We start from the raw sequence: 23,375 nt of genomic DNA, 5'->3' as shown, positions 1-23,375 counted from the left end.
AGTGGGGGGATAGGTGAGGGGGGGAGTGAGGGATAGGTGAGGGGGGAGTGAGGGGTAGGTGAGGGAAGAGTGGGGGGATAGGTGAGGGGGGGAGTGGGGGATATGTGAGGGGGCAATGGGGGGTAGGTGAGGGGGCAATGGGGGATAGGTGAGGGGGGAGTGGGGGGGTAGGTGAGGGGGCAATGGGGGATAGGTGAGGGGGGGAGTGGGGGATAGGTGGAGGGGGGAGTGGGGGGTAGGTGAGGGGGGAGTGGGGGTAGGTGAGGGGAGTGGGGGGTAGGTGAGGGGGAGTGGGGGGGTAGGTGAGGGGGGAGTGGGGGATAGGTGAGGGGGGAGTGGGGGGTAGGTGAGGGGGGAGTGGGGGGTAGGTGAGGGGGGAGTGAGGGTAGGTGAGGGGGGAGGGGGGATAGGTGAGGGGGGGAGTGGGGGATAGGTGAGGGGGGAGTGGGGGGTAGGTGAGGGGGGAGTGGGGGGTAGGTGAGGAGGAGTGAGGGGTAGGTGAGGGGGAGTGAGGGGTAGGTGATGGGGGGAGTGGGGGGATAGGTGAGGGGGGGAGTGAGGGGATAGGTGAGGGGGATGTGGGGGGATAGGTGAGGGGGGAGTGGGGGGTAGGTGAGGGGGGAGTGAGGGGTAGGTGAGGGGGAGTGGGGGGTAGGTGAGGGGAGTGGGGGGTAGGTGAGGGGGTAGTGGGGGGTAGGTGAGGGGGGAGTGGGTGGTAGGTGAGGGGGAGTGGGGGTAGGTGAGGGGGAGTGGGGGGTAGGTGAGGGGGAGTGGGGGTAGGTGAGGGGGGAGTGGGGGATAGGTGAGGGGGAGTGAGGGATAGGTGAGGAGGAGTGGGGGGTAGGTGAGGGGGGAGTGGGGGGTAGGTGAGGGGGGGAGTGAGGGGTTAGGTGAGGGGGAGTGGGGGGTAGGTGAGGGGGAGTGGGGGGTAGGTGAGAGGGGAGTGGGGGGATAGGTGAGGGGGGAGTGGGGGGTAGGTGAGGAGGAGTTGGGGAGTAGGTGAGGGTGGGAGTGGGGGGTAGGTGAGGGGGGAGTGGGGGGATAGGTGAGGGGGGGAGTGAGGGATAGGTGAGGGGGAGTGGGGGGTAGGTGAGGAGGAGTGGGGGGTAGGGTGAGGGGGGAGTGGGGGGTAGGTGAGGGGGTGGAGTGAGGGGTAGGTGAGGGGGGAGTGGGGGGATAGGTGAGGGGGGGAGTGAGGGGGAGTGGGGGGTAGGTGAGGGGGGAGTGGGGGGTAGGTGAGGGGGAGTGGGGGGTAGGTGAGGGGGAGTGGGGGGTAAGTGAGGGGGGAGTGGGGGTAGGTGAGGGGGGAGTGGGGGATAGGTGAGGGGAGTGTGGGGTAGGTGAGGGGGGAGTGAGGGGTAGGTGAGGGGGGAGTGGGGGGTAGGTTGAGGGGGGAGTGAGGGGTAGGTGAGGGGGGTGAGGGGGAGTGGGGGGTAGGTGAGGGGGCAGTGGGGGGTAGGTGAGGGGCAGTGGGGGATAGGTGAGGGGGGAGTGGGGGATAGGTGAGGGGGGAGTGGGGGGTAGGTGAGGGGGAGGTGGGGGGGTAGGTGAGGGGGGATGTGGGGGATAGGTGAGGGGGAGTGGGGGGTAGGTGAGGGGGGAGTGAGGGGTAGGTGAGGGGGGAGTGTGGGTGGTAGGTGATGGGGGGAGTGAGGGGTAGGTGAGGGGGGGAGTGGGGGGTAGGTGAGGGGGGAGTGGGGGTAGGTGAGGGGGCAGTGGGGGGTAGGTGAGGGGGCAGTGGGGGATAGTGAGGGGGGAGTGGGGGATAGGTGAGGGGGGAGTGGGGGGTAGGTGAGGGGGTAGTGGGGGGTAGGTGAGGGGGGAGTGGGGGGTAGGTGAGGGGGGAGTGGGGGATAGGTAAGGGGGGAGTGGGGGATAGGTGAGGGGGGAGTGGGGGATAGGTGAGGGGGAGTGGGGGATAGGTGAGGGGGAGTGGGGGATAGGTGAGGGGGAAATGGGGGGTAGGTGAGGGGGGAGTGAGGGATATGTGAGGGGGAGTGGGGGTATGGGAGGATAGGGGTGGGGGTAGTGGAAGATAGGGGTGGAGTGAGTGGGGGATCGGGGGACTTTTGGGGTTCTCACCGTGAATGCGTAAGGCTCATAGAGCCAGACTAATGCTCCCTCTCGTCATCCCCCATGGCAGTTGTTGCTGGTCTCCAAGGGACCCTGGTCCTCCGAAAGCAACGAGGAAGTGTCCGATGGAGTTATCACCGCTGGCACTGACACGGAGCTCACCGCAGAGACGCTGGGCTTTCTCTGGATTCTCCTGTGGGGTGTCACGGTGGCTATGAGATGTTAACTACCTCGCCTGGTGTACAGGAGGTCGTGGGTTCGATCCCAACCCTGACGCCTGCTGCTGTATATTTGGAGTCTGGGTGTCTCTCTCTCTCATCATCACGGTGGCTAGGAGATGTTAACTACCTCGCCTGGTGTGCAGGAGGTCGTGGGTTCGATCCCCACCCTGATGCCTGCTGCTGTATATTTGGAGTTTGCGTGTCTCTTTCTCTCCCCGTGGTCGCGTGGATTTTTCTCCAGGTCCTCCGGTTTTTCCATCCACGTTTAGAATTCACGTCACGCGTTTAGAGTATTTGGCTGCCGCTATACATTTCCACGTAATTATGATAATCCACCTTCGTTGAGCTCTCATTTGTAATGGCCAGGTCGCTTCTTACTCTTAGGTTTTTTCGGTAAAGTCACGTAGGTAAAAATAAATAATTAAAATAATAGAAATAATTATAGAAATAAAATAAAATAAATCACGACTTTTCGGAGGCAACGCAAGTCTCTGTCTTCAGGTGGGACCGTCACAGCTAAATTTACTGTATCGAGTGAAGAAGAATCCAAGAGACAAGATCTTATATATACTGGTTCAGGGGAGGGGGGAGGAGCTTATTTAGATAAGGGGGAGGAGCTTATATCTAAATAAGCTCCTCCCCCCTCCCCTGAACCAGTATATAAGATCTTGTTTCTTGGATTTCTCTTCACTTGATACAGTAAATTTAGCTGTGACGGTCCCACCTGATGACGGAGACTTGTGTTGCCTCCGAAACGTCGTGATTTATTATTTTATTTCTATTATTATTTCTATAATTTTTACTATTTATTTTTACCTACGTGACTTTACCGAAAAGACCTACGAGTATGAATCCTTGCAGTCACGAAAGCTTCTAATCTAGAATTAGGTTGCTTCTTATAAGCAGAGCCGCCATGTAGCTCAGTGGGGCCTTACATGGTCAAATAAAAACAAGTTGAAAGTTTGAGTTTAAATTTCGATTTAAAGCTTTCGTGACTGCAGGGATTCATCTTCTTGGTTCTTTCGGTAAAGTCACGTAGAATGGAAATAATAAAATAATAATGTTACCCCTATCCCCTCCCTTTGATGCTGCTAATCCTGCATAATGCACGGGCATAATATGACTTTAAACCCCCCGCCAAACCCCCTACGCATTTCACAAGTAGTACTAATCGCATATCTGCATTTCCCATAAATATGCTAAATTCCTCTTGATATGCAAATTCTTTTGTCAAGGCGCTCTTCCCCCTCCATCCCAGCTTAAATAGACGCTCCAAGCCTGGGGTGTTTCATTCAGACTCTGTCTACTTGACGGACCTGTTCTCCACCTGAAGACGGCTGCTTGCGTTGTGGCCGAAACGTCGTGAGAATTATTTTATTATGTCTTATTTTTATTATTTTATTATTTCCATTCTACGTGACTTTACCGAAAGAACCAAGAAGTTTGAGTTTAGTTTCCTCCCAAAGCCGAACACACAAGAACGTCATTGGTGTTGGGCCAAGTATCCATCCCAATTCTGCAGGGCACCTCCTGGAAGAACTCATTATGAATTTCCTCCGTAAAAAAAAAGTCAAAAGGCATTCCTTTTGTCTTCTTGGTTCTTTCGGTAAAGTCACGTAGAAGGGAAGTAATAAAATAATAAAAATAAAACATAATAAAACAATTCTCCTGAAGACGGCTGCTTGCGTTGTAGCCGAAACGTCGTGAGAATTGTTTTATTATGTTTTATTTTTATTATTGTATTACTTCCCTTCTACGTGACTTTACCGAAAGAACCAAGAAGATGAATCCCTGCAGTCACGAAAGCTTTAAATCGAAATTTAAAGCATTCCTTTTGCTTCAAGAGTGCTGGGTGTGTTAGTTTGAGACGGTCCTCATTCCATTGTTTGGCTCCCACGTTGTGGAATGACCTTCCCAATTGACGTCAGAGAAGCTGGGAGTTTAGTCAAATAAAAAAAATGCTGCTGAAGACCCATCTCTTTGAGGCCTAAACAAAATTCCCCCATGGGGTGATCTGTCCGACAGCTTGGCATCAGTGGTTGATAAATGTAAACTTTTTATACTCTTGTGTTTTTTTGGTAAAGTCACGTAGGTAAAAAATAAAAATAATTGAAATAATAATATTAATTAAATAGTAAATCACGACGTTTCGGAGGCAACACAAGTCTCCGTCATCAGGTGGGACCGTCACAGCTAAATTGTTAATTTATTATTTTATTTCTATTATTATTTCTATTTTTTTTTCACCCACGTGACTTTACCCAAACAACCTAAGTGTATGAATCCTTGCAGTCACGAAAGCTTCAAATCTAGAAGTAAACTTTTTATTTTACCAGGTGAGGCCCACTGAGCTATATACAGAATATTTTTTCATAAGCGACCTGGCCACAGATGATTGCTCAACGAAGTGGCTTACAATGTGGAAATATATAGCAGCCAGATACTCTAAACTCATGTTTTTAAACCGGACAAAAGTCTACGCGACCACAGGGGAGCACATGCAAACTCCAAATATACAGCAGCAGGCGTCAGGGTCGGGATCAAACCCACGACTTCCTGTATAGCAGGCGAGGGAGTTAACATCTCCTAGCCACCGTGATGATGATGATGAGAGAGAGATAGACACGCAAACTCCAAAAATACAGGTCGGGATCGAACTCACGAACTAGTGTATACCAAGCGAGGGAGTTAACATCTCCTGGCCACCGTGATGATGATGAGAGAAACACGCAAACTCCAAATATACAGCAGCAGGCGTCAAGGTCAGGATCGAACCCACAACCTCCTGTATACCAGGCGAGGTAGTTAACATCTCCTAGCCACCGTGATGATGATGATGAGAGAGAGACACGCAAACTCCAAATGCACAGCAGCAGGCGTCAGGGTCAGGATAGAACCCACAACCTCCTGTACACCAGGCGAGGTAGTTAACATCTCCTAGCCACCGTGATGATGATGAGAGAGAAACACGCAAACTCCAAATGCACAGCAGCAGGCGTCAGGGTCAGGATAGAACCCACAACCTCCTGTACACCAGGCGAGGTAGTTAACATCTCCTAGCCACCGCGGTATCTTGGTCTCGGGTTGATGGGTTGCTAATTCAGGTTTGTGGATTCGTAGTCCGAGTATCAGGATTCTCAGTTCGGTTTTCTGCAGAGAGTAGGGTGTTTATGGTGTAGCAAGCAGTGTGTTCATGGTGTAGCCGTAGGGTGTTCATTGCTTGAAGCTCATGATGATGCTGCTGCTGCTCCTGATGTAACAGCAGCAACATCATCAGCATCGCTTTGTACTGCTACCGCTGTTGATAATGATGCACCGACTGCTGATGATTATGATACTGCTACTCCTGATGATGGAACAGCAGAATCATCATCAGTAGCATTAGCTACTGATGATGGTTAGTTCATTTAGCGGGCACAGAGCGAGTGACAGAGACGCAGAGACAAGGTGAGTGGGTGGGTGAGTGAGTGGGTGAGTGAGTGGGATGATAGGTGAGGTGCATCATGGTCTTTTAGTGGGGACTAAAGTACGCTGCTGCTGATGACGAAGAATCAGCATTGCCATCGCTTGCAATTGCAGATGATGCTTTTACTGGTTCTGCTGCTGATAGAACAACAGAAGCATCATTATATTCTGACGATGCATCATCATGTGCTGCTAATGATTCTGTATCATCATCATCATCATTGCTTGAAACTGATGATGGAAGCGTCATCATTTCGCGGGCGCCCATGTTGATTAGTTAATTTGAGCGGGCGTCCATATTGGTTAGTTCATTTAGCTGGCACGGAGCAAGAGGGCGAGTGGGGGTGGGTGAGCGGGTGAGTGACAGGGTAGGTGAGTGAGTCTCACCTGCATCCTCTCGTCTCGTGGTCTGTTGAAGCCACTTTAAATGGGCTCTATAGAGCGGCGCTGCTGATTAATCATAATGCGCTGATGATGCAGAATCATCAGCGCATCATGATTTCTCGAAGCTGACGATGATGCTGATGGAACAACGGAAGCATCATCAGCCTTGCTTTCTATTGCGGCTGCTTATAGAACTTCATTAAAGTAACTTCCAAAGACTCACCCACTCAGCACACCTGTCAACCCCTTATCAGTGCCTACCTTATTCTTTGGTTCTTTCGGTAAAGTCACGTAGATAGAAAAAAAAAGTGAAAAAATTAACCCGTAAAAACAAAGTTTTTCACTATAAATCCTTTATATGCGTGGCGGCTAGAGTCCTCTCGTCCTCTGGCTTGAGATGGCTGCCACCTATGGGTCAGATGATTGCCTGCCACCATAAAGCAATTGGTAATTAAATATAATTTATTTTTTCCTAAAAAGTGTAAAATTTTGGAAAAAAATTTTCACGAAAATAAATTGGCACGCACAACGAGTCTGTGTGCAAAATGTCAGCTCGATTGGATCACGGGAAGTGGGTTAAAAAACGACCGAAAGATTTGCACGGTCGTAAGCAAGCAAGCAAGCGAGTGAACTTAATATAAAGGATTTAAAAAGGTAGGGTAGAGTGATTGTATTGTGGTAAGGTAAAAGGTAGGGTAAAGGTAGGCTCGTTGTTTTTACACTTTTACCTTACCTTGCCGAGGCCTAAATTAAAGGGCTGCCAGGTCAAGTTTTAACATGGACGTAGCTCAGGTGTAGCAGCATGGGCGGGGCAGTTAATGTTAATATGGGTGATGGGCAACAGCGGTGCTGGTGGTGGGTTTCCACCATACTCTTAGTTCTTTCGGTAAAGTCACGTAGGTAAAAAATTAAATTAAAAGTATTCATAATTCCTCACTTGATGCAGCAAATCTGGCTGTGACGGTCCCACCTGATGACGGAGACTTGTGTTGCCTCCGAAACGTCGTGATTTTATTTTTATTAATTTTAATTTAATTTTTTACCTACGTGACTTTACCGAAAGAACTAAGAGTATGGGTTTCCACCAATCAAAGGGCTGCCGGGTAATCATTGCACCTCGCTTTACAAACTCACTGTTGACACTATGAGACCTCCTTTACCAGTGGCAAAATATAGAAATAGGTTTTTACCCTTTCAACTGGTACAAAAACTGACACCTTTATACAAGGGATCTCAAATTTCGATTTAAAGCTTTCGTGACTGCAGGGATTCATCTTCTTGGTTCTTTCGGTAAAGTCACGTAGAAGGAAAATAATAAAAATAAAACATAATAAAATAATTCTCACGACGTTTCGGCCACAACGCAAGCAGCCGTCCTCAGGTGGAGAACAGGTCTGTCAAGTAGACAGAGTCTACGTGACTATACCGAAAGAACCAAGAAGACAAGGGATCTCCTCACTGTTGACGGTGGAGGTTGCTGCTGGAGGTGATGGTAGTAGTGGGTAATGATGGTACACGTGGTGGGCTTCCACCAATAAAGGGCTAGTGGTGATGATAGTAGTGGGCAGTGATGGTCATAGTGGTGGGCTTTCACTAATTAAAGGGCTGCCAGGTCTAAAATGGAAACATCACAGCCAGTTATGACTTGAACTGGTTAATAACGTTTTTCCAGTGATTGCTGAGTTTGTACCCATCTTCTCGGTTGAAATTGTGTCTGTCTGTATATATGGATGGCTTCATGAACGAATCTTTGTTGATAGCCAGTGGGTTTGCAAAGTACCTTCGTCTTAGAGAAATCAATTTCGCGTGAGCCAGCCGCATTAAACTAATGATCAGCCACGGCAGAAGTATTGGTCCTACCGTGTTTCAAATCTGCCTTATGTTCACGAACACGGTCCGAGACATGTCGCTTAGTCACGGAAAAGACAATATCATGAGAGCCCACAGCGTTGTAGCAATGATCGGCAACGGCGGAAGACTTAATTTTGCCGTGTTTCAGATCTGACTTGTGCTCGCGGACACGATCAGAGATATGACGTTTCGATTCTCCATTATAACAATCACCACAGCTGCAACTCAGTTTGTAGACGCAGGGATATTGCATGTCAGGGATCTTGTCCTTCACAGATGGGATCAGATCACAAATTTTATGTACCGTGTTAAATCGAACCTGGATCTTGTGTTTGTTCATGATTTTGGAAATATTTGTGGTTACCCCTGCTATGTATGGCAAGGTGATGGTTTTGATTGGATCCTCAGATGGCTCCTTCCTCACGGCTGGGATGATGGCTTTGCGGATTGTGTAGTCAGAGTATCCATTCGCCTCGAGCGCTTGGTTTACATGTTTTAGTTCACTGGTTATGTGTTCATGGTCGGAGATACATTGAGCTCTATGGTCTAGAGTTTTGACGAGGGAATTCCCCTGGGATGGATGGTGGTGGGAATCAGGTTTTAGGTAGATATCAGTATGGGTTGCTTTCCTGTAGACAGAATGGCTCATTGAGCCATCTGGTATTTTTTTTATTAGGACATCCAAGAAAGGTAGCATGCCATCCTTTTCTAACTCCATGGTGAATTTGATGACTGTGTGTATGGAATTGATGTGGTTGAGGAATTGGTTCAGAGCCAGTCGGCCATGTGGCCAGATGACAAACGTGTCATCTACGTATCTCTTCCACAAGCACGGGCGTAGAGTGGATGCCTGGATGGCGTCTGTCTAAAAATTTTCCATGAAAACATCGGTTACAACCGGAGATAAGGGATAACCCACTGAGGTGCCTTCAGTTTGTAGCATGTTCCATTCCAGGTGAAGTATGTATTGGTGAGGCAGTGTCTCACAGACCAATTTAGACCTTATTGGTCACCCCGTGCCGTCGTAAATCTGAACGTTCATCCTACAAAGTCCCATCACAGGGGAGAAAAAACAATCAAATATACAACAAAAATGTGCCCGTATTTAAACGGCTGTATCACACCGTATGGACCTGAAAACTAAATTCCCCCCTGTACAAGAATACGGGGTGAGCCATGTGGGTTGACAAGGTATGGTCACTTGCCGACCTACTCGCTAACCCCACTCACCTTAGCCGACCTCACCTACTCGCTAACCCCACTCACCTGACCTTAGCTGACCTCATCGACTCGCTGACCTCACTCACCTGACCTTAGCTGACCTACTCGCTGACCCCACTCACCTGACCTTAGACGACCTCCTCACCTTCTCGCTGACCCCACCCACTTGACCTTAGCTGACCTCACCTATTCGCTGACCCCACTCACCTGACCCTAGCCGACCTCACCTACTCGCTGACTCCACTCACCTGACCTTAGCTGACCTACTCGTTGACCCCACTCACCTGACCTTAGCCGACCTCACCTACTCGCTGACCCCACTCACCTGACCCTAGCCGACCTCACCTACTCGCTGACTCCACTCACCTGACCTTAGCCGACCTACTCGCTGACCCCACTCACCTGACCTTAGCCGACCTCACCTACTCGTTGACCCCACTCACCTGACCTTAGCCGACCTCACCTACTCGCTGACCCCACTCACCTGACCTTAGCCGACCTCCTCACCTACTCGCTGACCCCACTCACCTGACCTTAGCTGACCTACTCGTTGACCCCACTCACCTGACCTTAGCCGACCTCACCTACTCGCTGACCCCACTCACCTGACCTTAGTCGACCTCCTCACCTACTCGCTGACTCCACTCACCTGACCTTAGCTGACCTACTCGTTGACCCCACTCACCTGACCTTAGCCGACCTCACCTACTCGCTGACCCCACTCACCTGACCTTAGCCGACCTACTCGCTGACCCTACTCACCTGACCTTAGCCGACCTCCTCACCTACTCGCTGACCCCACTCACCTGACCTTAGCCGACCTCCTCACCTTCTCGCTGACCCCACTCACCTGACCTTAGCCGACCTCCTCACCTACTCGCTGACCCCACTCACCTGACCTTAGCCGACCTACTCACCTACTCGCTAACCCCACTCACCTGACCTTAGCCGACCTACTCACCTACTCGCTAACCCCACTCACCTGACCTTAGCTGACCTACTCACCTACTCCACTCACCTGACCTTAGCTGACCCCCTCACCTACTCGCTGACCCCACTCACCTGACCTTAGCCGACCTACTCGCTGACCTCACTCACTTGACCTTAGCCGACCTCCTCACCTACTCGCTGACCCCACTCACCTGACCTTAGCCGACCTACTCGCTGACCCCACTCACCTGACCTTAGCCGACCTCGTCACCTACTCGCTGACCCCACCCACTTGACCTTAGCTGACCTACTCGCTGACCCCACCCACCTGACCGTAGCTGACCTCACCTACTCGCTGACCCCACTCACCTGACCTTAGCTGACCTACTCGTTGACCCCACCCACTTGACCTTAGCTGACCTACTCGTTGACCCCACTCACCTGACCTCCCACTCTGCAATTGACTCAACGTTGAGTGCCTCCCCGACGTAAGATGGCGGACCACGGCTTCACTCAACGAGTGGAGGGTTCGTTGTCCGAAACGTTGCCTGTTATATCCCCCCCCCCCTCCTCTTGTAAGGCCACACATGTGGTGTTATTGATGAACATGTTGTTGTTGTCGTTGTTTGTGCACCACTGGCGATCGATCAGATGCTGACTTTTTTCTTTGGTTCTTTCGGTTAAGTCACGTCTAAAGATAAAATAATAAATTAAATAATATCTATTTTTTCATTTATTATTATTTTATCTTTAGACGTGACTTAACCGAAAGAACCAAAGAATAATTCCTGCAGTCACGAAAGCTCCAAAATTAAGATTGTTGACTTTTTTAAGGGCCACAACCCTCACTTAAGATGGCCGCCGTCAGCTGACCCGGCTGAGGGATGACGTCACACCGCGCGCAGCAGCGAGAGAGATCACTGCGCTTGGTGAAGAGGCGGCGTGCGTGATGAGGTTTGTAGTCCCCCTCCCATCCCCATCTCTCTCTCACTCTCCTCGACTGATTCGAACCGCGATTTTCGAGGTGCCGCTCTTATACGACGCACGGCGGCAGTGTTCCCCCCGACAGCGTTTCAAAACCTCGTGGGTTTTTATTTTGCAATTCAACAAAACCACCACCCACCCCACTCACCCCATCACGTCGTTACTTTGAAGTCAGTCAACGTTGTCGTCGTTTGCGTTATCGGCTCGACCCCGTGCTTGCTGTTAACCCAACCCGTAGTTCTCCCGCTTCTGGGGAGACAAAGGCGGTCCGGTGCGTGGCGTTTAGCACCCAACAAACCAATCAAACACTTTTCGTGTGACATGCCCCTTTGTGATTTGCTTACACGCGAGAATTCATCGTTGTGTGTGTGTACGCGACTGGTGCGTTTCGTGTTGATTGTTTAGCGAAGTTTCGCTTAGTTCGATTGCCCCAGGTCCTGGGCCTCCCCTCTAGGTAGACTCGGACTCAAATGTGTAGTTAAAACATCCGTCACTGGGGAGACAAAGGCGGTCCGGTGCGTGGCGTTTAGCACCCAACAAACCAATCAAACACTTCGTGTGACATGTCCCTTGGTGATTTGCTTACACGCGGGAATTCATCGTTGTGTGTGTGCGCAACTCTTGTGTTTCGTGTTGATTGTTTAGCGAACTTTGGCTTAGTTCGATTGCCTCAGGTCCTGGGCCTCCCCTCTAGGTAGACTCGGACTCAAATGTGTAGTTAAAACATCGTCACTGGGGAGACAAAGGCGGCCGGGTGCGGTGTGTGTCTTTATAGGTGCTGCTGCTACTCGCTAACAGAGCCTGCACCGACAAGTTTGTTAAACCAAAATGAGAGGGTTTTTTGTTGGGTTAGATCGCGTAAATATATAAATGTGTCGTGAAAACCCGCCACCACCCGACACAGCCAACTAGCAAGGGTTGTCACGAAAACAATGTGGCCAATTCGTTACTAGTACAGCACTAGTGTGTAGTGTAGTGTATAGTGTAGTATGTAGTCTATACTGTCGTAGTGCAGTATATAGTGTCGTGTATAGTGTAGTATATAGTGTATAGTGTAGTGTATACTGTAGTCGTGTAGTGTATACTGTAGTAGTGTATAGTGTAGTATATAGTGTAGTGTATACTATAGTGTACTAATACAGCACTAGTGTGTAGTATAGTGTATAGTGTAGTATACTGTAGTGTATAGTGTAGTGCATAGTGTAGCGTATACTGTAGTGTATAGTGTAGTGCATAGTGTAGTGTATACTGTAGTGTATACTGTAGTGTAGTGTATAGTGTAGTCTATAGTGGTGTAGTATATAGTGTAGTAGTGTAGTATATAGTGTAGTGTATACTGTAGCAGTGTAGTATATAGTGTAGTATTTACTGTAGTGTATAGTGTAGTAGTGTATACTGTAGTATCTAGTGTAGTGTATACTGTAGTAGTGTAGTATGTAGTGTGTTTAGTGTAGTGTATAGTGTAGTGTATAGTGTAGTGTATAATATAGTCTATAGTAGTGTAGTGTATAGTGTAGTGTATAGTGTAGTATATAGTGTAGTGTATAGTGTAGTCTATAGTAGTGTAGTGTATAGTGTAGTAGTGTATTGTAGTATAGTGTAGTAGTGTAGTGTATAGTATACTAGTACACCACACCGGTGTGTTGGAGAGCCAAGCCACAACATTTACAATCTGAGTTACGACGTTTCGCCAGTAATTACAACCAGCTTCATCAGGCGACAGCCAGATTTGTTTACGTGACACAACGCTTACTCGTTGTCTGTGTCGGGTGGTGGCGGGTCACATCCCCCCACCCCCCCCCCCCCAATATTCAAATATGCTCAAAATGTCCCCCCCAATATATTGCTATAAAATAGATTTCTGTTTATATGATTGTGGTTATGGTTGTACTTTATTAATCCCTAACCGCTGCCATTACCATACAATGAAACAAGTTAAGGTAAAATAGAAAAAAACAGCAATGTAATACAATACGCTATTAGACATTATTGTAAATAAAAAAAGTCCATCCTGTGTGTTAGTTAATTTCTTTAATATTTTAGGCAGGAAATTCGTTTTCAAATTGAGATTTTTTTTTTTCTGGGGGGGGACCCCCAGACCCCCTGAAAGATTTGGTCCCCCCCAAATGTTGACTACATGACTACAGCCTTGGTTTTAATGACATATTTACCCGATCTAATCCAAACAACCTCATGTATGATAATGGTCGCGAAAGCCTACGTGTTAAGTCTGTTAAAGACGATACTGGGGATCTTTGCTTTGCATGGCACAGTAAGGGGGGCACAGGTGGTGGTGCATCGGCTGGGTCATCTCAGTCGACCCACGGCACCTGCTGGGTCTGCCCCGTGACCTCCTGCCAGCGGGCGTTCGACACTTCACGTGGTAGCCTCAACGTGCACCTAGCCTGGCACAAGCGCCGTAGGAGACGTCACCGCCACTTAGTGACGAGTGGCGGTTGTTGTCGTTGTGTGTATGTGCGTGCGGAGTATAACGTCTACATGATCTGTCGTAGATTTGTGGGTCCGATCGCGGAAGTCAAATTTGTGTCGTGTAACCCTCCTCCACCCAACACGGCCCCTTAATGAAGTTGCTGTAATAAGGTTTTTGTTGTTGGGTTACATCGCGGAAATATCAATGTGTCGTGTTGAACCCGCCACCACCCGACATAGCCCGACACAGCCAATTAAATAGGCCTCGGCAAGGTAAGGTAATTTACCCCTTTTACCGGGTAAAAGGGTAAAGGTGTCGACATGCCAAGGGGTAAGGTAAAGGGTGGTAGGGTAAAGGTAGCGCGAAGTATTACCCGGTAAATACCTTGTTTACCGCTCGCTAAAAGCTCTGTGGCCTCTATTTAAAAATTGAATCATCGAAAGTATTCTATGTGAATAAAGCGCTCTACTGTTATAAACCTTGTTCATGTGTAGTGCCCCAGTAATTACCCTGTAATCAGGTAATTTGTATGGGGTAAGGGTAAAAGGTAGGGTAAAGGTAGGCTCGTTGCTTTTGACCTTTTTACCTTGCTAAAGGGTTAAAGGTAAGGATAGAGTGATTGTATTGTGGTAAGGTAAAAGGTAGGGTAAATGTAGGCTCGTTTTTACCTTACCTTGCTGAGGCCTACAATTAAGTAAGGTTTGCCGTGTAAACACAACGTGCCAATTAGTTACTGCTTCAGCACTCCGGTGTGTTGGAGAGTAAACCCAACAGCATTTACACATCGAGGACGGTACTGTGCATCTCTTCTTCAGCGCCACCGGTAATGCTGCTGGAGAGTGATCCACAACACACATTTAACAATTGTGGGGAGTGGACAGCTAGCGTCAATCGGATAAATTTCGATTTAAAGCTTTCGTGACTGCAGGGATTCATCTTCTTGGTTCTTTCGGTAAAGTCACGTAGAATGGAAATAATAAAATAATAAAAATAAAACAATAATAAAATACAATTCTCACGACGTTTCGGCCACAACGCAAGCAGCCGTCCTCAGGTGAAGAACAGGTCTGTCGGAAAGACAGCGTCTGAATGAATGAACACCACCAAGCTTGGTGTTCATTCATTCAGCTTGGTGGTGTTCATTCATTCAGACGCTGTCTTTCTGACAGACCTGTTCTTCACCTTAGGACGGCTGCTTGCGTTGTGGCCGAAACGTCATGAGAATTGTATTTTATTATGTTTTATTATTTTATTATTTCCCTTCTACGTAACTTTACCGAAATAACCAAGAAGATCAATCGGATAGTTTCCAGATTGTTTGCGATGGTGACAACAGGTTCTACGCGAGCTCGTAGCGTACGGGATCTGCCCAAGAATAAAACAACGAATCGTAATGTTAATCGCGAGATCCTTGCACGTTTAATGCGTGTGGGTGCGCTGAGTGGACTTGCCGATGACTGGTACCGGCGGTGTCAAGATCGTTCTCTGTGGAGGAGGCTCGTGAAGGACGCTACTGGGCAGTTGGAGGCAGTCGCCCTCCAACAACAACGGAGGGCGGAGGAGCGACACTCACAACAACGAGCAGAGCGCCGGGCGGATAAAACGCAGCAAGTTGGCACAGTGGGGAGCACAGGTGGTGCATTGGGCCAGTCATCTCGGTCAGTCAACTCATGGCACCTGGGTCTGTTCCGTAACTTGCCAGCGGGCCTTCGACACGTGATGGCCTCAAAGTGCACCTAGCATGGCACAAGCGCCGTGGTGACGTCACCGCCACTTGGTGGTGAACGGCGGTTGTTGTTTGCTGCTGCTGCTGTAGCTGTGTAACTCTCTCGCTGTTACAGGAGGTGAGTGATGGAGGACAGCAGGAAGAGGAGGGCTGCTTTGGGTGAGCTCCTGCCAAAACACCATCGGGGACTTTCTGTTATTATAATACAGGCATTTTTCGATTTAAAGCTTTCGCGACTGCAGGGATTCATCTTCTTGGTTCTTTCGGTAAAGTCACGTAGAAGGGAAGTAATAAAATAATAAAAATTAAACATACTAAAATAATTCTCACGACGTTTCGGCCACAACGCAAGCAGTCTTATCGACAGACATGTTCTTCACCTGAGGACGGCTACTTGCGTTGTGGCCGAAACGTCGTGAGAATTATTTTATTATGTTTTATTTTTATTATTTTATTATTTCCCTTCTACGTGACTTTACCGAAAGAACCAAGAAGATAATACAGGCAGTCTCCCGACTTACGGACATACACACTTGTGGACATCCGCACTTATGAACGTCTGTACTTACGAATTTCATCCGCACTTACGCACGTCCACACTTAGGAACGCCATCCGCACTAATGAACGTCCGTGCATATGAACGAGCTTCCATTACACATTTCTTCTTTCAACCGTCCGACCTGCGAACGTGAAAACTCGCACTTGCGAACTGAACCGCGGAACTATTTACAGCGTCACGTGCAAATGTACATTATTTCTTATTTATGAATTAAAACAAAGCTTCTCTTTATATTGTTGACCGCACGTGCGTTTAAAGCCAGTGCATTACTGCGTTTCGAAGGTGGGGGTGTAACTAATTGTAGTGCGATAACGGGTGTTGCTGCGAGGTGTTACTGCCCACCAATTTAATTGAATTAAATGATGACGTCACCCTGCTGCTGCTGCTGCTCTATTTAAGACCGGGAGCAACAGGAGAGCTTCACCATTCTTGCCCGATGAAGCTGATTGTAATTACCAGCGAAACGTCGTACTACTCACATTTTAAAATGCTGTTGATTCTCTCTTCAACACACCGGTGGGCTAAAGAAGTGAACTATTTTGTCCTTTGAAAAACGTGACACATTTTTTACTGTTTGGCTGTGTCGGGTGGTGGAGGGTTACGACACATTTATAAATAACGCGATCTGACCCAAAAACCTATATTATGACTGCCCACCAAGTCGTGAGCGGTGATGATAAAAATAGCACGGGGCAAAATTTCGATCGCGTATTTTTAAATCCTTTATATTAAATTTGCTTGCTTGCTTACGACCGTGCAAATCTTTCGGTCGTTTTTTAACCCACTTCCCGTGATCCAATCGAGCTGACATTTTGCACACAGACTCGTTGTGCGTGACAATTAATGTTCGTGAAAATTTTTGTTCCAAAATTTTACACTTTTTAGGACAAAAATATTATATTTAATTACCAATTGCTTAATGGTGCAATGCAATCATCTGACCCATAGGTGGCAGCCATCTCAAGCCAGAGGACGAGAGGACTCTAGTCGCCACGCATATGAAGGATTTATAGTGAAAAACGTTGTTTTTACGGGTTATACTTGTTTTTATTCCTGCTCAGATGGAGATCCACAGAAGAAGAAGAGACATGACAAAGAGAAGAAGCTGAAGAATGACAAAGCGGAGGAAACGGAAACTCGCCAGAACGGAGAGACGAGCCCGGGGGATGCAGGTGACCTCTACATCACTACCCCGTAACCTCTCGCCCCTCCAGAGACGGACAAAGATCCCCCGTGTAGCCTGTAACTGAATGTTTGGGGCAAGTGCTGTTAGCAAGTAGCAGCGCCTATTCAGGCAGGCACGCCAGCGGGTGGGTGGCAGAGGTCGCAACCGGGTACCCGATACCCGTACCCTACCCGATACCCGGCTACCCGTACCCGGCCGGGTACGGGTACCCGTTTGCGACCCTGTTGCGGCCAGGTACGGGTAGGCCGTGAGTCACTGGTGAGTAACTGTTTGTCACTCATTTCGGGTAGGGTATGGGTACGGGTAGGGAACGAGTACCCGGCCGGGTACGGGTACCCATTTGCGACCCTGGTACGGGTACGGGTAAGGAATCAAAACCCGTTTGCGACCTCTGGTGGGTGGCCAGGACCACACCCGACAACCTTTGCCTCCCTAGAGGCGATGTTTACACATCGCACCAGGTACTCGTTTTGAGGCTCGGTCAACCGAGGTGAGGCTCCGGACCGGTTGAGATAATCGTCGGCGCGTGTTGGTGGCTGTGAGCAGGAATCGAACTCGGCTCGCTGGGTTCGTAGAGCAGTCCACCAACCCCTGCGCCACCGGATCTCGACCCTGATGTCTGTATATTTGGAGTTTGCATGTTCTCCCCGTGCTCGCGTGGATTTTTCTCCGGGTCCTCCAGTTTAGAATCGATGTGTGTTATCGGAGCATTTGCCTGCGATAAATAGAGCCACAGAAGAAGAAGAGAGATGGCAAAGAGAAGAAACGGAATAAAGACAAAGCGGAGGTGACGGAAACTTGCAGGAATGGGGATGAGAGAGCATCTGTGAGCCCAGGGGATGCAGGTGACCTCCACATCACTACCCCGTGACCTCCACATCACTACCCCGTGACCTCTACATCACTACCCCGTGACCTCTACATCACGACCCCGTGACCTCTACATCACTACCCCGTGACCTCCACATCACTACCCCGTGACCTCTACATCACTACCCCGTGACCTCCACATCACTCACTACCCCGTGACTTCTACATCACTACCCCGTGACCTCCACATCACTACCCCGTGACCTCTACATCACTACCCCGTGACCTCTACATCACTCACTACCCCGTGACCTCTACATCACTACCCCGTGACCTCCACATCACTACCCCGTGACCTCTACATCACTACCCCGTGACCTCTACATCACTCACTACCCCGTGACTTCTACATCACTACCCCGTGACCTCCACATCACTACCCCGTGACCTCTACATCACTACCCCGTGACCTCTACATCACTACCCCGTGACCTCTACATCACTCACTACCCCGTGACCTCCACATCACTCACTACCCCGTGACTTCTACATCACTCACTACCCCGTGACCTCTACATCACTCACTACCCCGTGACCTCTACATCACTACCCCGCAACCTCTCACCCTTTCGGAGACGGACAAAGATCCCCCGTGTAGCCTGTAACAGACTGTTGGGGGAAAGTGTTGTTAGTGAATAGCAGCGCCTGCGAGCGAGTTAGTGAGCGAGCGAGCGAGCGAGTGAGTGAATGAGTAAACTAGTGAGTGAGTGAGCGAGCGAGCGAGTGAGTGAGTAAACTAGTTAGTGAGCGAGCAAGCGAGCGAGTGAGTGAGTAAACTAGTGAGTGAGTGAGCGAGCAAGCGAGTGAGTGAATGAGTAAACTAGTGAGTGAGCGAGCAAGCGAGCGAGTGAGTGAATGAGTAAACTAGTGAGTGAGTGAGCGAGCGAGTGAATGAGTAAACTAGTGAGTGAGTGAGCGAGCGAGTGAGTGAATGAGTAAACTAGTGAGTGAGTGAGCGAGCGAGCGAGTGAATGAGTAAACTAGTGAGTGAGTGAGCGAGCGAGCGAGTGAATGAGTAAACTAGTGAGTGAGTGAGCGAGCGAGCGAGTGAATGAGTAAACTAGTGAGTGAGCGAGTGAGTGAGTGAATGAGTAAACTAGTGAGTGAGTGAGCGAGCGAGCGAGTGAATGAGTAAACTAGTGAGTGAGCGAGCGAGTGAGTGAATGAGTAAACTAGTGAGTGAGTGAGCGAGCGAGCGAGTGAATGAGTAAACTAGTGAGTGAGTGAGCGAGCGAGCGAGTGAATGAGTAAACTAGTGAGTGAGCGAGCGAGTGAGTGAATGAGTAAACTAGTGAGTGAGTGAGCGAGCGAGCGAGTGAATGAGTAAACTAGTGAGTGAGTGAGCGAGCGAGTGAGTGAATGAGTAAACTAGTGAGTGAGCGAGCGAGTGAGTGAATGAGTAAACTAGTGAGTGAGTGAGCGAGCGAGTGAATGAGTAAACTAGTGAGTGAGTGAGCGAGCGAGCGAGTGAATGAGTAAACTAGTGAGTGAGTGAGCGAGCGAGTGAGTGAATGAGTAAACTAGTGAGTGAGTGAGCGAGCGAGCGAGTGAATGAGTAAACTAGTGAGTGAGCGAGTGAGTGAGTGAATGAGTAAACTAGTGAGTGAGTGAGCGAGCGAGCGAGTGAATGAGTAAACTAGTGAGTGAGCGAGCGAGTGAGTGAATGAGTAAACTAGTGAGTGAGTGAGCGAGCGAGCGAGTGAATGAGTAAACTAGTGAGTGAGTGAGCGAGCGAGCGAGTGAATGAGTAAACTAGTGAGTGAGCGAGCGAGTGAGTGAATGAGTAAACTAGTGAGTGAGTGAGCGAGCGAGCGAGTGAATGAGTAAACTAGTGAGTGAGTGAGCGAGCGAGTGAGTGAATGAGTAAACTAGTGAGTGAGCGAGCGAGTGAGTGAATGAGTAAACTAGTGAGTGAGTGAGCGAGCGAGTGAATGAGTAAACTAGTGAGTGAGTGAGCGAGCGAGTGAATGAGTAAACTAGTGAGTGAGTGAGCGAGCGAGCGAGTGAATGAGTAAACTAGTGAGTGAGCGAGCGAGCGAGCGAGTGAATGAGTAAACTAGTTAGTGAGCGAGCGAGCGAGCGAGTGAGTGAATGAGTAAACTAGTGAGTGAGCGAGCGAGCGAGCGAGTGAGTGAATGAGTAAACTAGTTAGTGAGCGAGCAAGCGAGCGAGTGAGTGAATGAGTAAACTAGTGAGTGAGTGAGCGAGCGAGCGAGTGAGTGAATGAGTAAACTAGTGAGTGAGTGAGCGAGCAAGCGAGTGAGTGAATGAGTAAACTAGTGAGTGAGTGAGTGAGCAAGCGAGTGAGTGAATGAGTAAACTAGTGAGTGAGCGAGCAAGCGAGCGAGTGAGTGAATGAGTAAACTAGTGAGTGAGTGAGCGAGCGAGTGAGTGAATGAGTAAACTAGTGAGTGAGCGAGCAAGCGAGCGAGTGAGTGAATGAGTAAACTAGTGAGTGAGTGAGCGAGCGAGCGAGTGAGTGAGTAAACTAGTTAGTGAGCGAGCAAGCGAGCGAGTGAGTGAATGAGTAAACTAGTGAGTGAGTGAGCGAGCGAGTGAGTGAATGAGTAAACTAGTGAGTGAGTGAGCGAGCGAGCGAGTGAGTGAGTAAACTAGTTAGTGAGCGAGCAAGCGAGCGAGTGAGTGAATGAGTAAACTAGTGAGTGAGTGAGCGAGCAAGCGAGTGAGTGAATGAGTAAACTAGTGAGTGAGCGAGCAAGCGAGCGAGTGAGTGAATGAGTAAACTAGTGAGTGAGTGAGCGAGCGAGTGAATGAGTAAACTAGTGAGTGAGTGAGCGAGCGAGTGAGTGAATGAGTAAACTAGTGAGTGAGCGAGCGAGCGAGTGAATGAGTAAACTAGTGAGTGAGTGAGCGAGCGAGTGAGTGAATGAGTAAACTAGTGAGTGAGCGAGCGAGCGAGTGAATGAGTAAACTAGTGAGTGAGCGAGCGAGCGAGTGAATGAGTAAACTAGTGAGTGAGCGAGCGAGCGAGTGAATGAGTAAACTAGTGAGTGAGCGAGCGAGCGAGTGAATGAGTAAACTAGTGAGTGAGTGAGCGAGCGAGTGAATGAGTAAACTAGTGAGTGAGTGAGCGAGCGAGTGAGTGAATGAGTAAACTAGTGAGTGAGCGAGCGAGCGAGTGAATGAGTAAACTAGTGAGTGAGCGAGCGAGCGAGTGAATGAGTAAACTAGTGAGTGAGTGAGCGAGCGAGCGAGTGAATGAGTAAACTAGTGAGTGAGCGAGCGAGTGAGTGAATGAGTAAACTAGTGAGTGAGTGAGCGAGCGAGCGAGTGAATGAGTAAACTAGTGAGTGAGTGAGCGAGCGAGTGAGTGAATGAGTAAACTAGTGAGTGAGCGAGCGAGTGAGTGAATGAGTAAACTAGTGAGTGAGTGAGCGAGCGAGTGAATGAGTAAACTAGTGAGTGAGTGAGCGAGCGAGTGAATGAGTAAACTAGTGAGTGAGTGAGCGAGCGAGTGAATGAGTAAACTAGTGAGTGAGTGAGCGAGCGAGTGAATGAGTAAACTAGTGAGTGAGCGAGCGAGCGAGTGAATGAGTAAACTAGTGAGTGAGTGAGCGAGCGAGTGAATGAGTAAACTAGTGAGTGAGCGAGCAAGCGAGTGAGTGAATGAGTAAACTAGTGAGTGAGTGAGCGAGCGAGTGAGCGAGTGAATGAGTAAACTAGTGAGTGAGTGAGTGAGCGAGTGAGTGAGTAAACTAGTGAGTGAGCGAGCAAGCGAGTGAGTGAATGAGTAAACTAGTGAGTGAGTGAGTGAGCGAGTGAATGAGTAAACTAGTGAGTGAGCGAGCGAGCGAGTGAATGAGTAAACTAGTGAGTGAGCGAGCGAGCGAGTGAATGAGTAAACTAGTGAGTGAGTGAGCGAGCGAGTGAGTGAATGAGTAAACTAGTGAGTGAGTGAGCGAGCGAGCGAGTGAATGAGTAAACTAGTGAGTGAGTGAGCGAGCGAGCGAGTGAATGAGTAAACTAGTGAGTGAGTGAGCGAGCGAGTGAATGAGTAAACTAGTGAGTGAGTGAGCGAGCGAGTGAATGAGTAAACTAGTGAGTGAGCGAGCGAGTGAGTGAATGAGTAAACTAGTGAGTGAGCGAGCGAGCGAGTGAATGAGTAAACTAGTGAGTGAGTGAGCGAGCGAGTGAATGAGTAAACTAGTGAGTGAGTGAGCGAGCGAGCGAGTGAATGAGTAAACTAGTGAGTGAGCGAGCGAGTGAGTGAATGAGTAAACTAGTGAGTGAGTGAGCGAGCGAGCGAGTGAATGAGTAAACTAGTGAGTGAGTGAGCGAGCGAGCGAGTGAATGAGTAAACTAGTGAGTGAGCGAGCGAGTGAGTGAATGAGTAAACTAGTGAGTGAGTGAGCGAGCGAGCGAGTGAATGAGTAAACTAGTGAGTGAGTGAGCGAGCGAGTGAGTGAATGAGTAAACTAGTGAGTGAGCGAGCGAGTGAGTGAATGAGTAAACTAGTGAGTGAGTGAGCGAGCGAGTGAATGAGTAAACTAGTGAGTGAGCGAGCGAGCGAGTGAATGAGTAAACTAGTGAGTGAGTGAGCGAGCGAGTGAATGAGTAAACTAGTGAGTGAGCGAGCAAGCGAGTGAGTGAATGAGTAAACTAGTGAGTGAGCGAGCGAGTGAGTGAGTGAGTAAACTAGTGAGTGAGCGAGCAAGCGAGTGAGTGAATGAGTAAACTAGTGAGTGAGTGAGTGAGCGAGTGAATGAGTAAACTAGTGAGTGAGCGAGCGAGTGAGTGAATGAGTAAACTAGTGAGTGAGCGAGCGAGCGAGTGAGTGAATGAGTAAACTAGTGAGTGAGCGAGCAAGCGAGTGAGTGAATGAGTAAACTAGTGAGTGAGTGAGTGAGCGAGTGAATGAGTAAACTAGTGAGTGAGCGAGCGAGTGAGTGAATGAGTAAACTAGTGAGTGAGCGAGCAAGCGAGTGAGTGAATGAGTAAACTAGTGAGTGAGTGAGCGAGTGAGTGAATGAGTAAACTAGTGAGTGAGTGAGCGAGCGAGCGAGCGAGTGAATGAGTAAACTAGTGAGTGAGCGAGCGAGTGAGTGAATGAGTAAACTAGTGAGTGAGTGAGCGAGCGAGCGAGTGAGTGAATGAGTAAACTAGTGAGTGAGTGAGCGAGCGAGCGAGTGAGTGAATGAGTAAACTAGTGAGTGAGTGAGCGAGCGAGTGAATGAGTAAACTAGTGAGTGAGTGAGTGAGCGAGCGAGCGAGTGAATGAGTAAACTAGTGAGTGAGTGAGCGAGCGAGCGAGTGAATGAGTAAACTAGTGAGTGAGTGAGTGAGCGAGCGAGTGAATGAGTAAACTAGTGAGTGAGTGAGTGAGCGAGTGAGTGAATGAGTAAACTAGTGAGTGAGCGAGCGAGCGAGCGAGTGAATGAGTAAACTAGTGAGTGAGTGAGTGAGCGAGTGAGTGAATGAGTAAACTAGTGAGTGAGTGAGCAAGCGAGCGAGT

The 23,375-nt window shown here is 49.0% G+C and overlaps 1 protein-coding gene across 4 annotated transcripts in view; it reads left to right on the top strand.

Annotated features, from left to right (window-relative positions):
- Positions 1-11,013: 11,013 nt before the first annotated feature.
- The window catches only part of SPOUT1 (SPOUT domain containing methyltransferase 1), a 37,592-nt gene continuing 25,230 nt past the window's right edge, over positions 11,014-23,375 (top strand). Inside the window, exons 1-4 of one of the 4 annotated variants that reach the window (XM_078881510.1) lie at positions 11,014-11,099; positions 15,402-15,445; positions 16,908-17,018; positions 17,761-17,877. In XM_078881510.1, coding sequence (XP_078737636.1) covers positions 15,412-15,445; positions 16,908-17,018; positions 17,761-17,877 — 262 coding nt within the window. In that variant the 5' untranslated portion in view covers positions 11,014-11,099; positions 15,402-15,411. Of the gene's footprint in view, positions 11,100-11,135; positions 11,229-11,275; positions 11,401-15,401; positions 15,446-16,907; positions 17,019-17,760; positions 17,878-23,375 lie in introns of those variants that run through there. The other 3 variants (XM_078881511.1, XM_078881512.1, XM_078881513.1) reach the window with 3 other exon arrangements.

The sequence above is a fragment of the Lampetra fluviatilis genome, chromosome 61 (assembly GCF_964198595.1).
Source record: "Lampetra fluviatilis chromosome 61, kcLamFluv1.1, whole genome shotgun sequence".
In the NCBI taxonomy this organism is placed as follows: domain Eukaryota; kingdom Metazoa; phylum Chordata; class Hyperoartia; order Petromyzontiformes; family Petromyzontidae; genus Lampetra; species Lampetra fluviatilis.
Note: the sequence above shows the minus strand (reverse complement) of the source record. Positions and strands in the feature narration are given on the sequence as shown.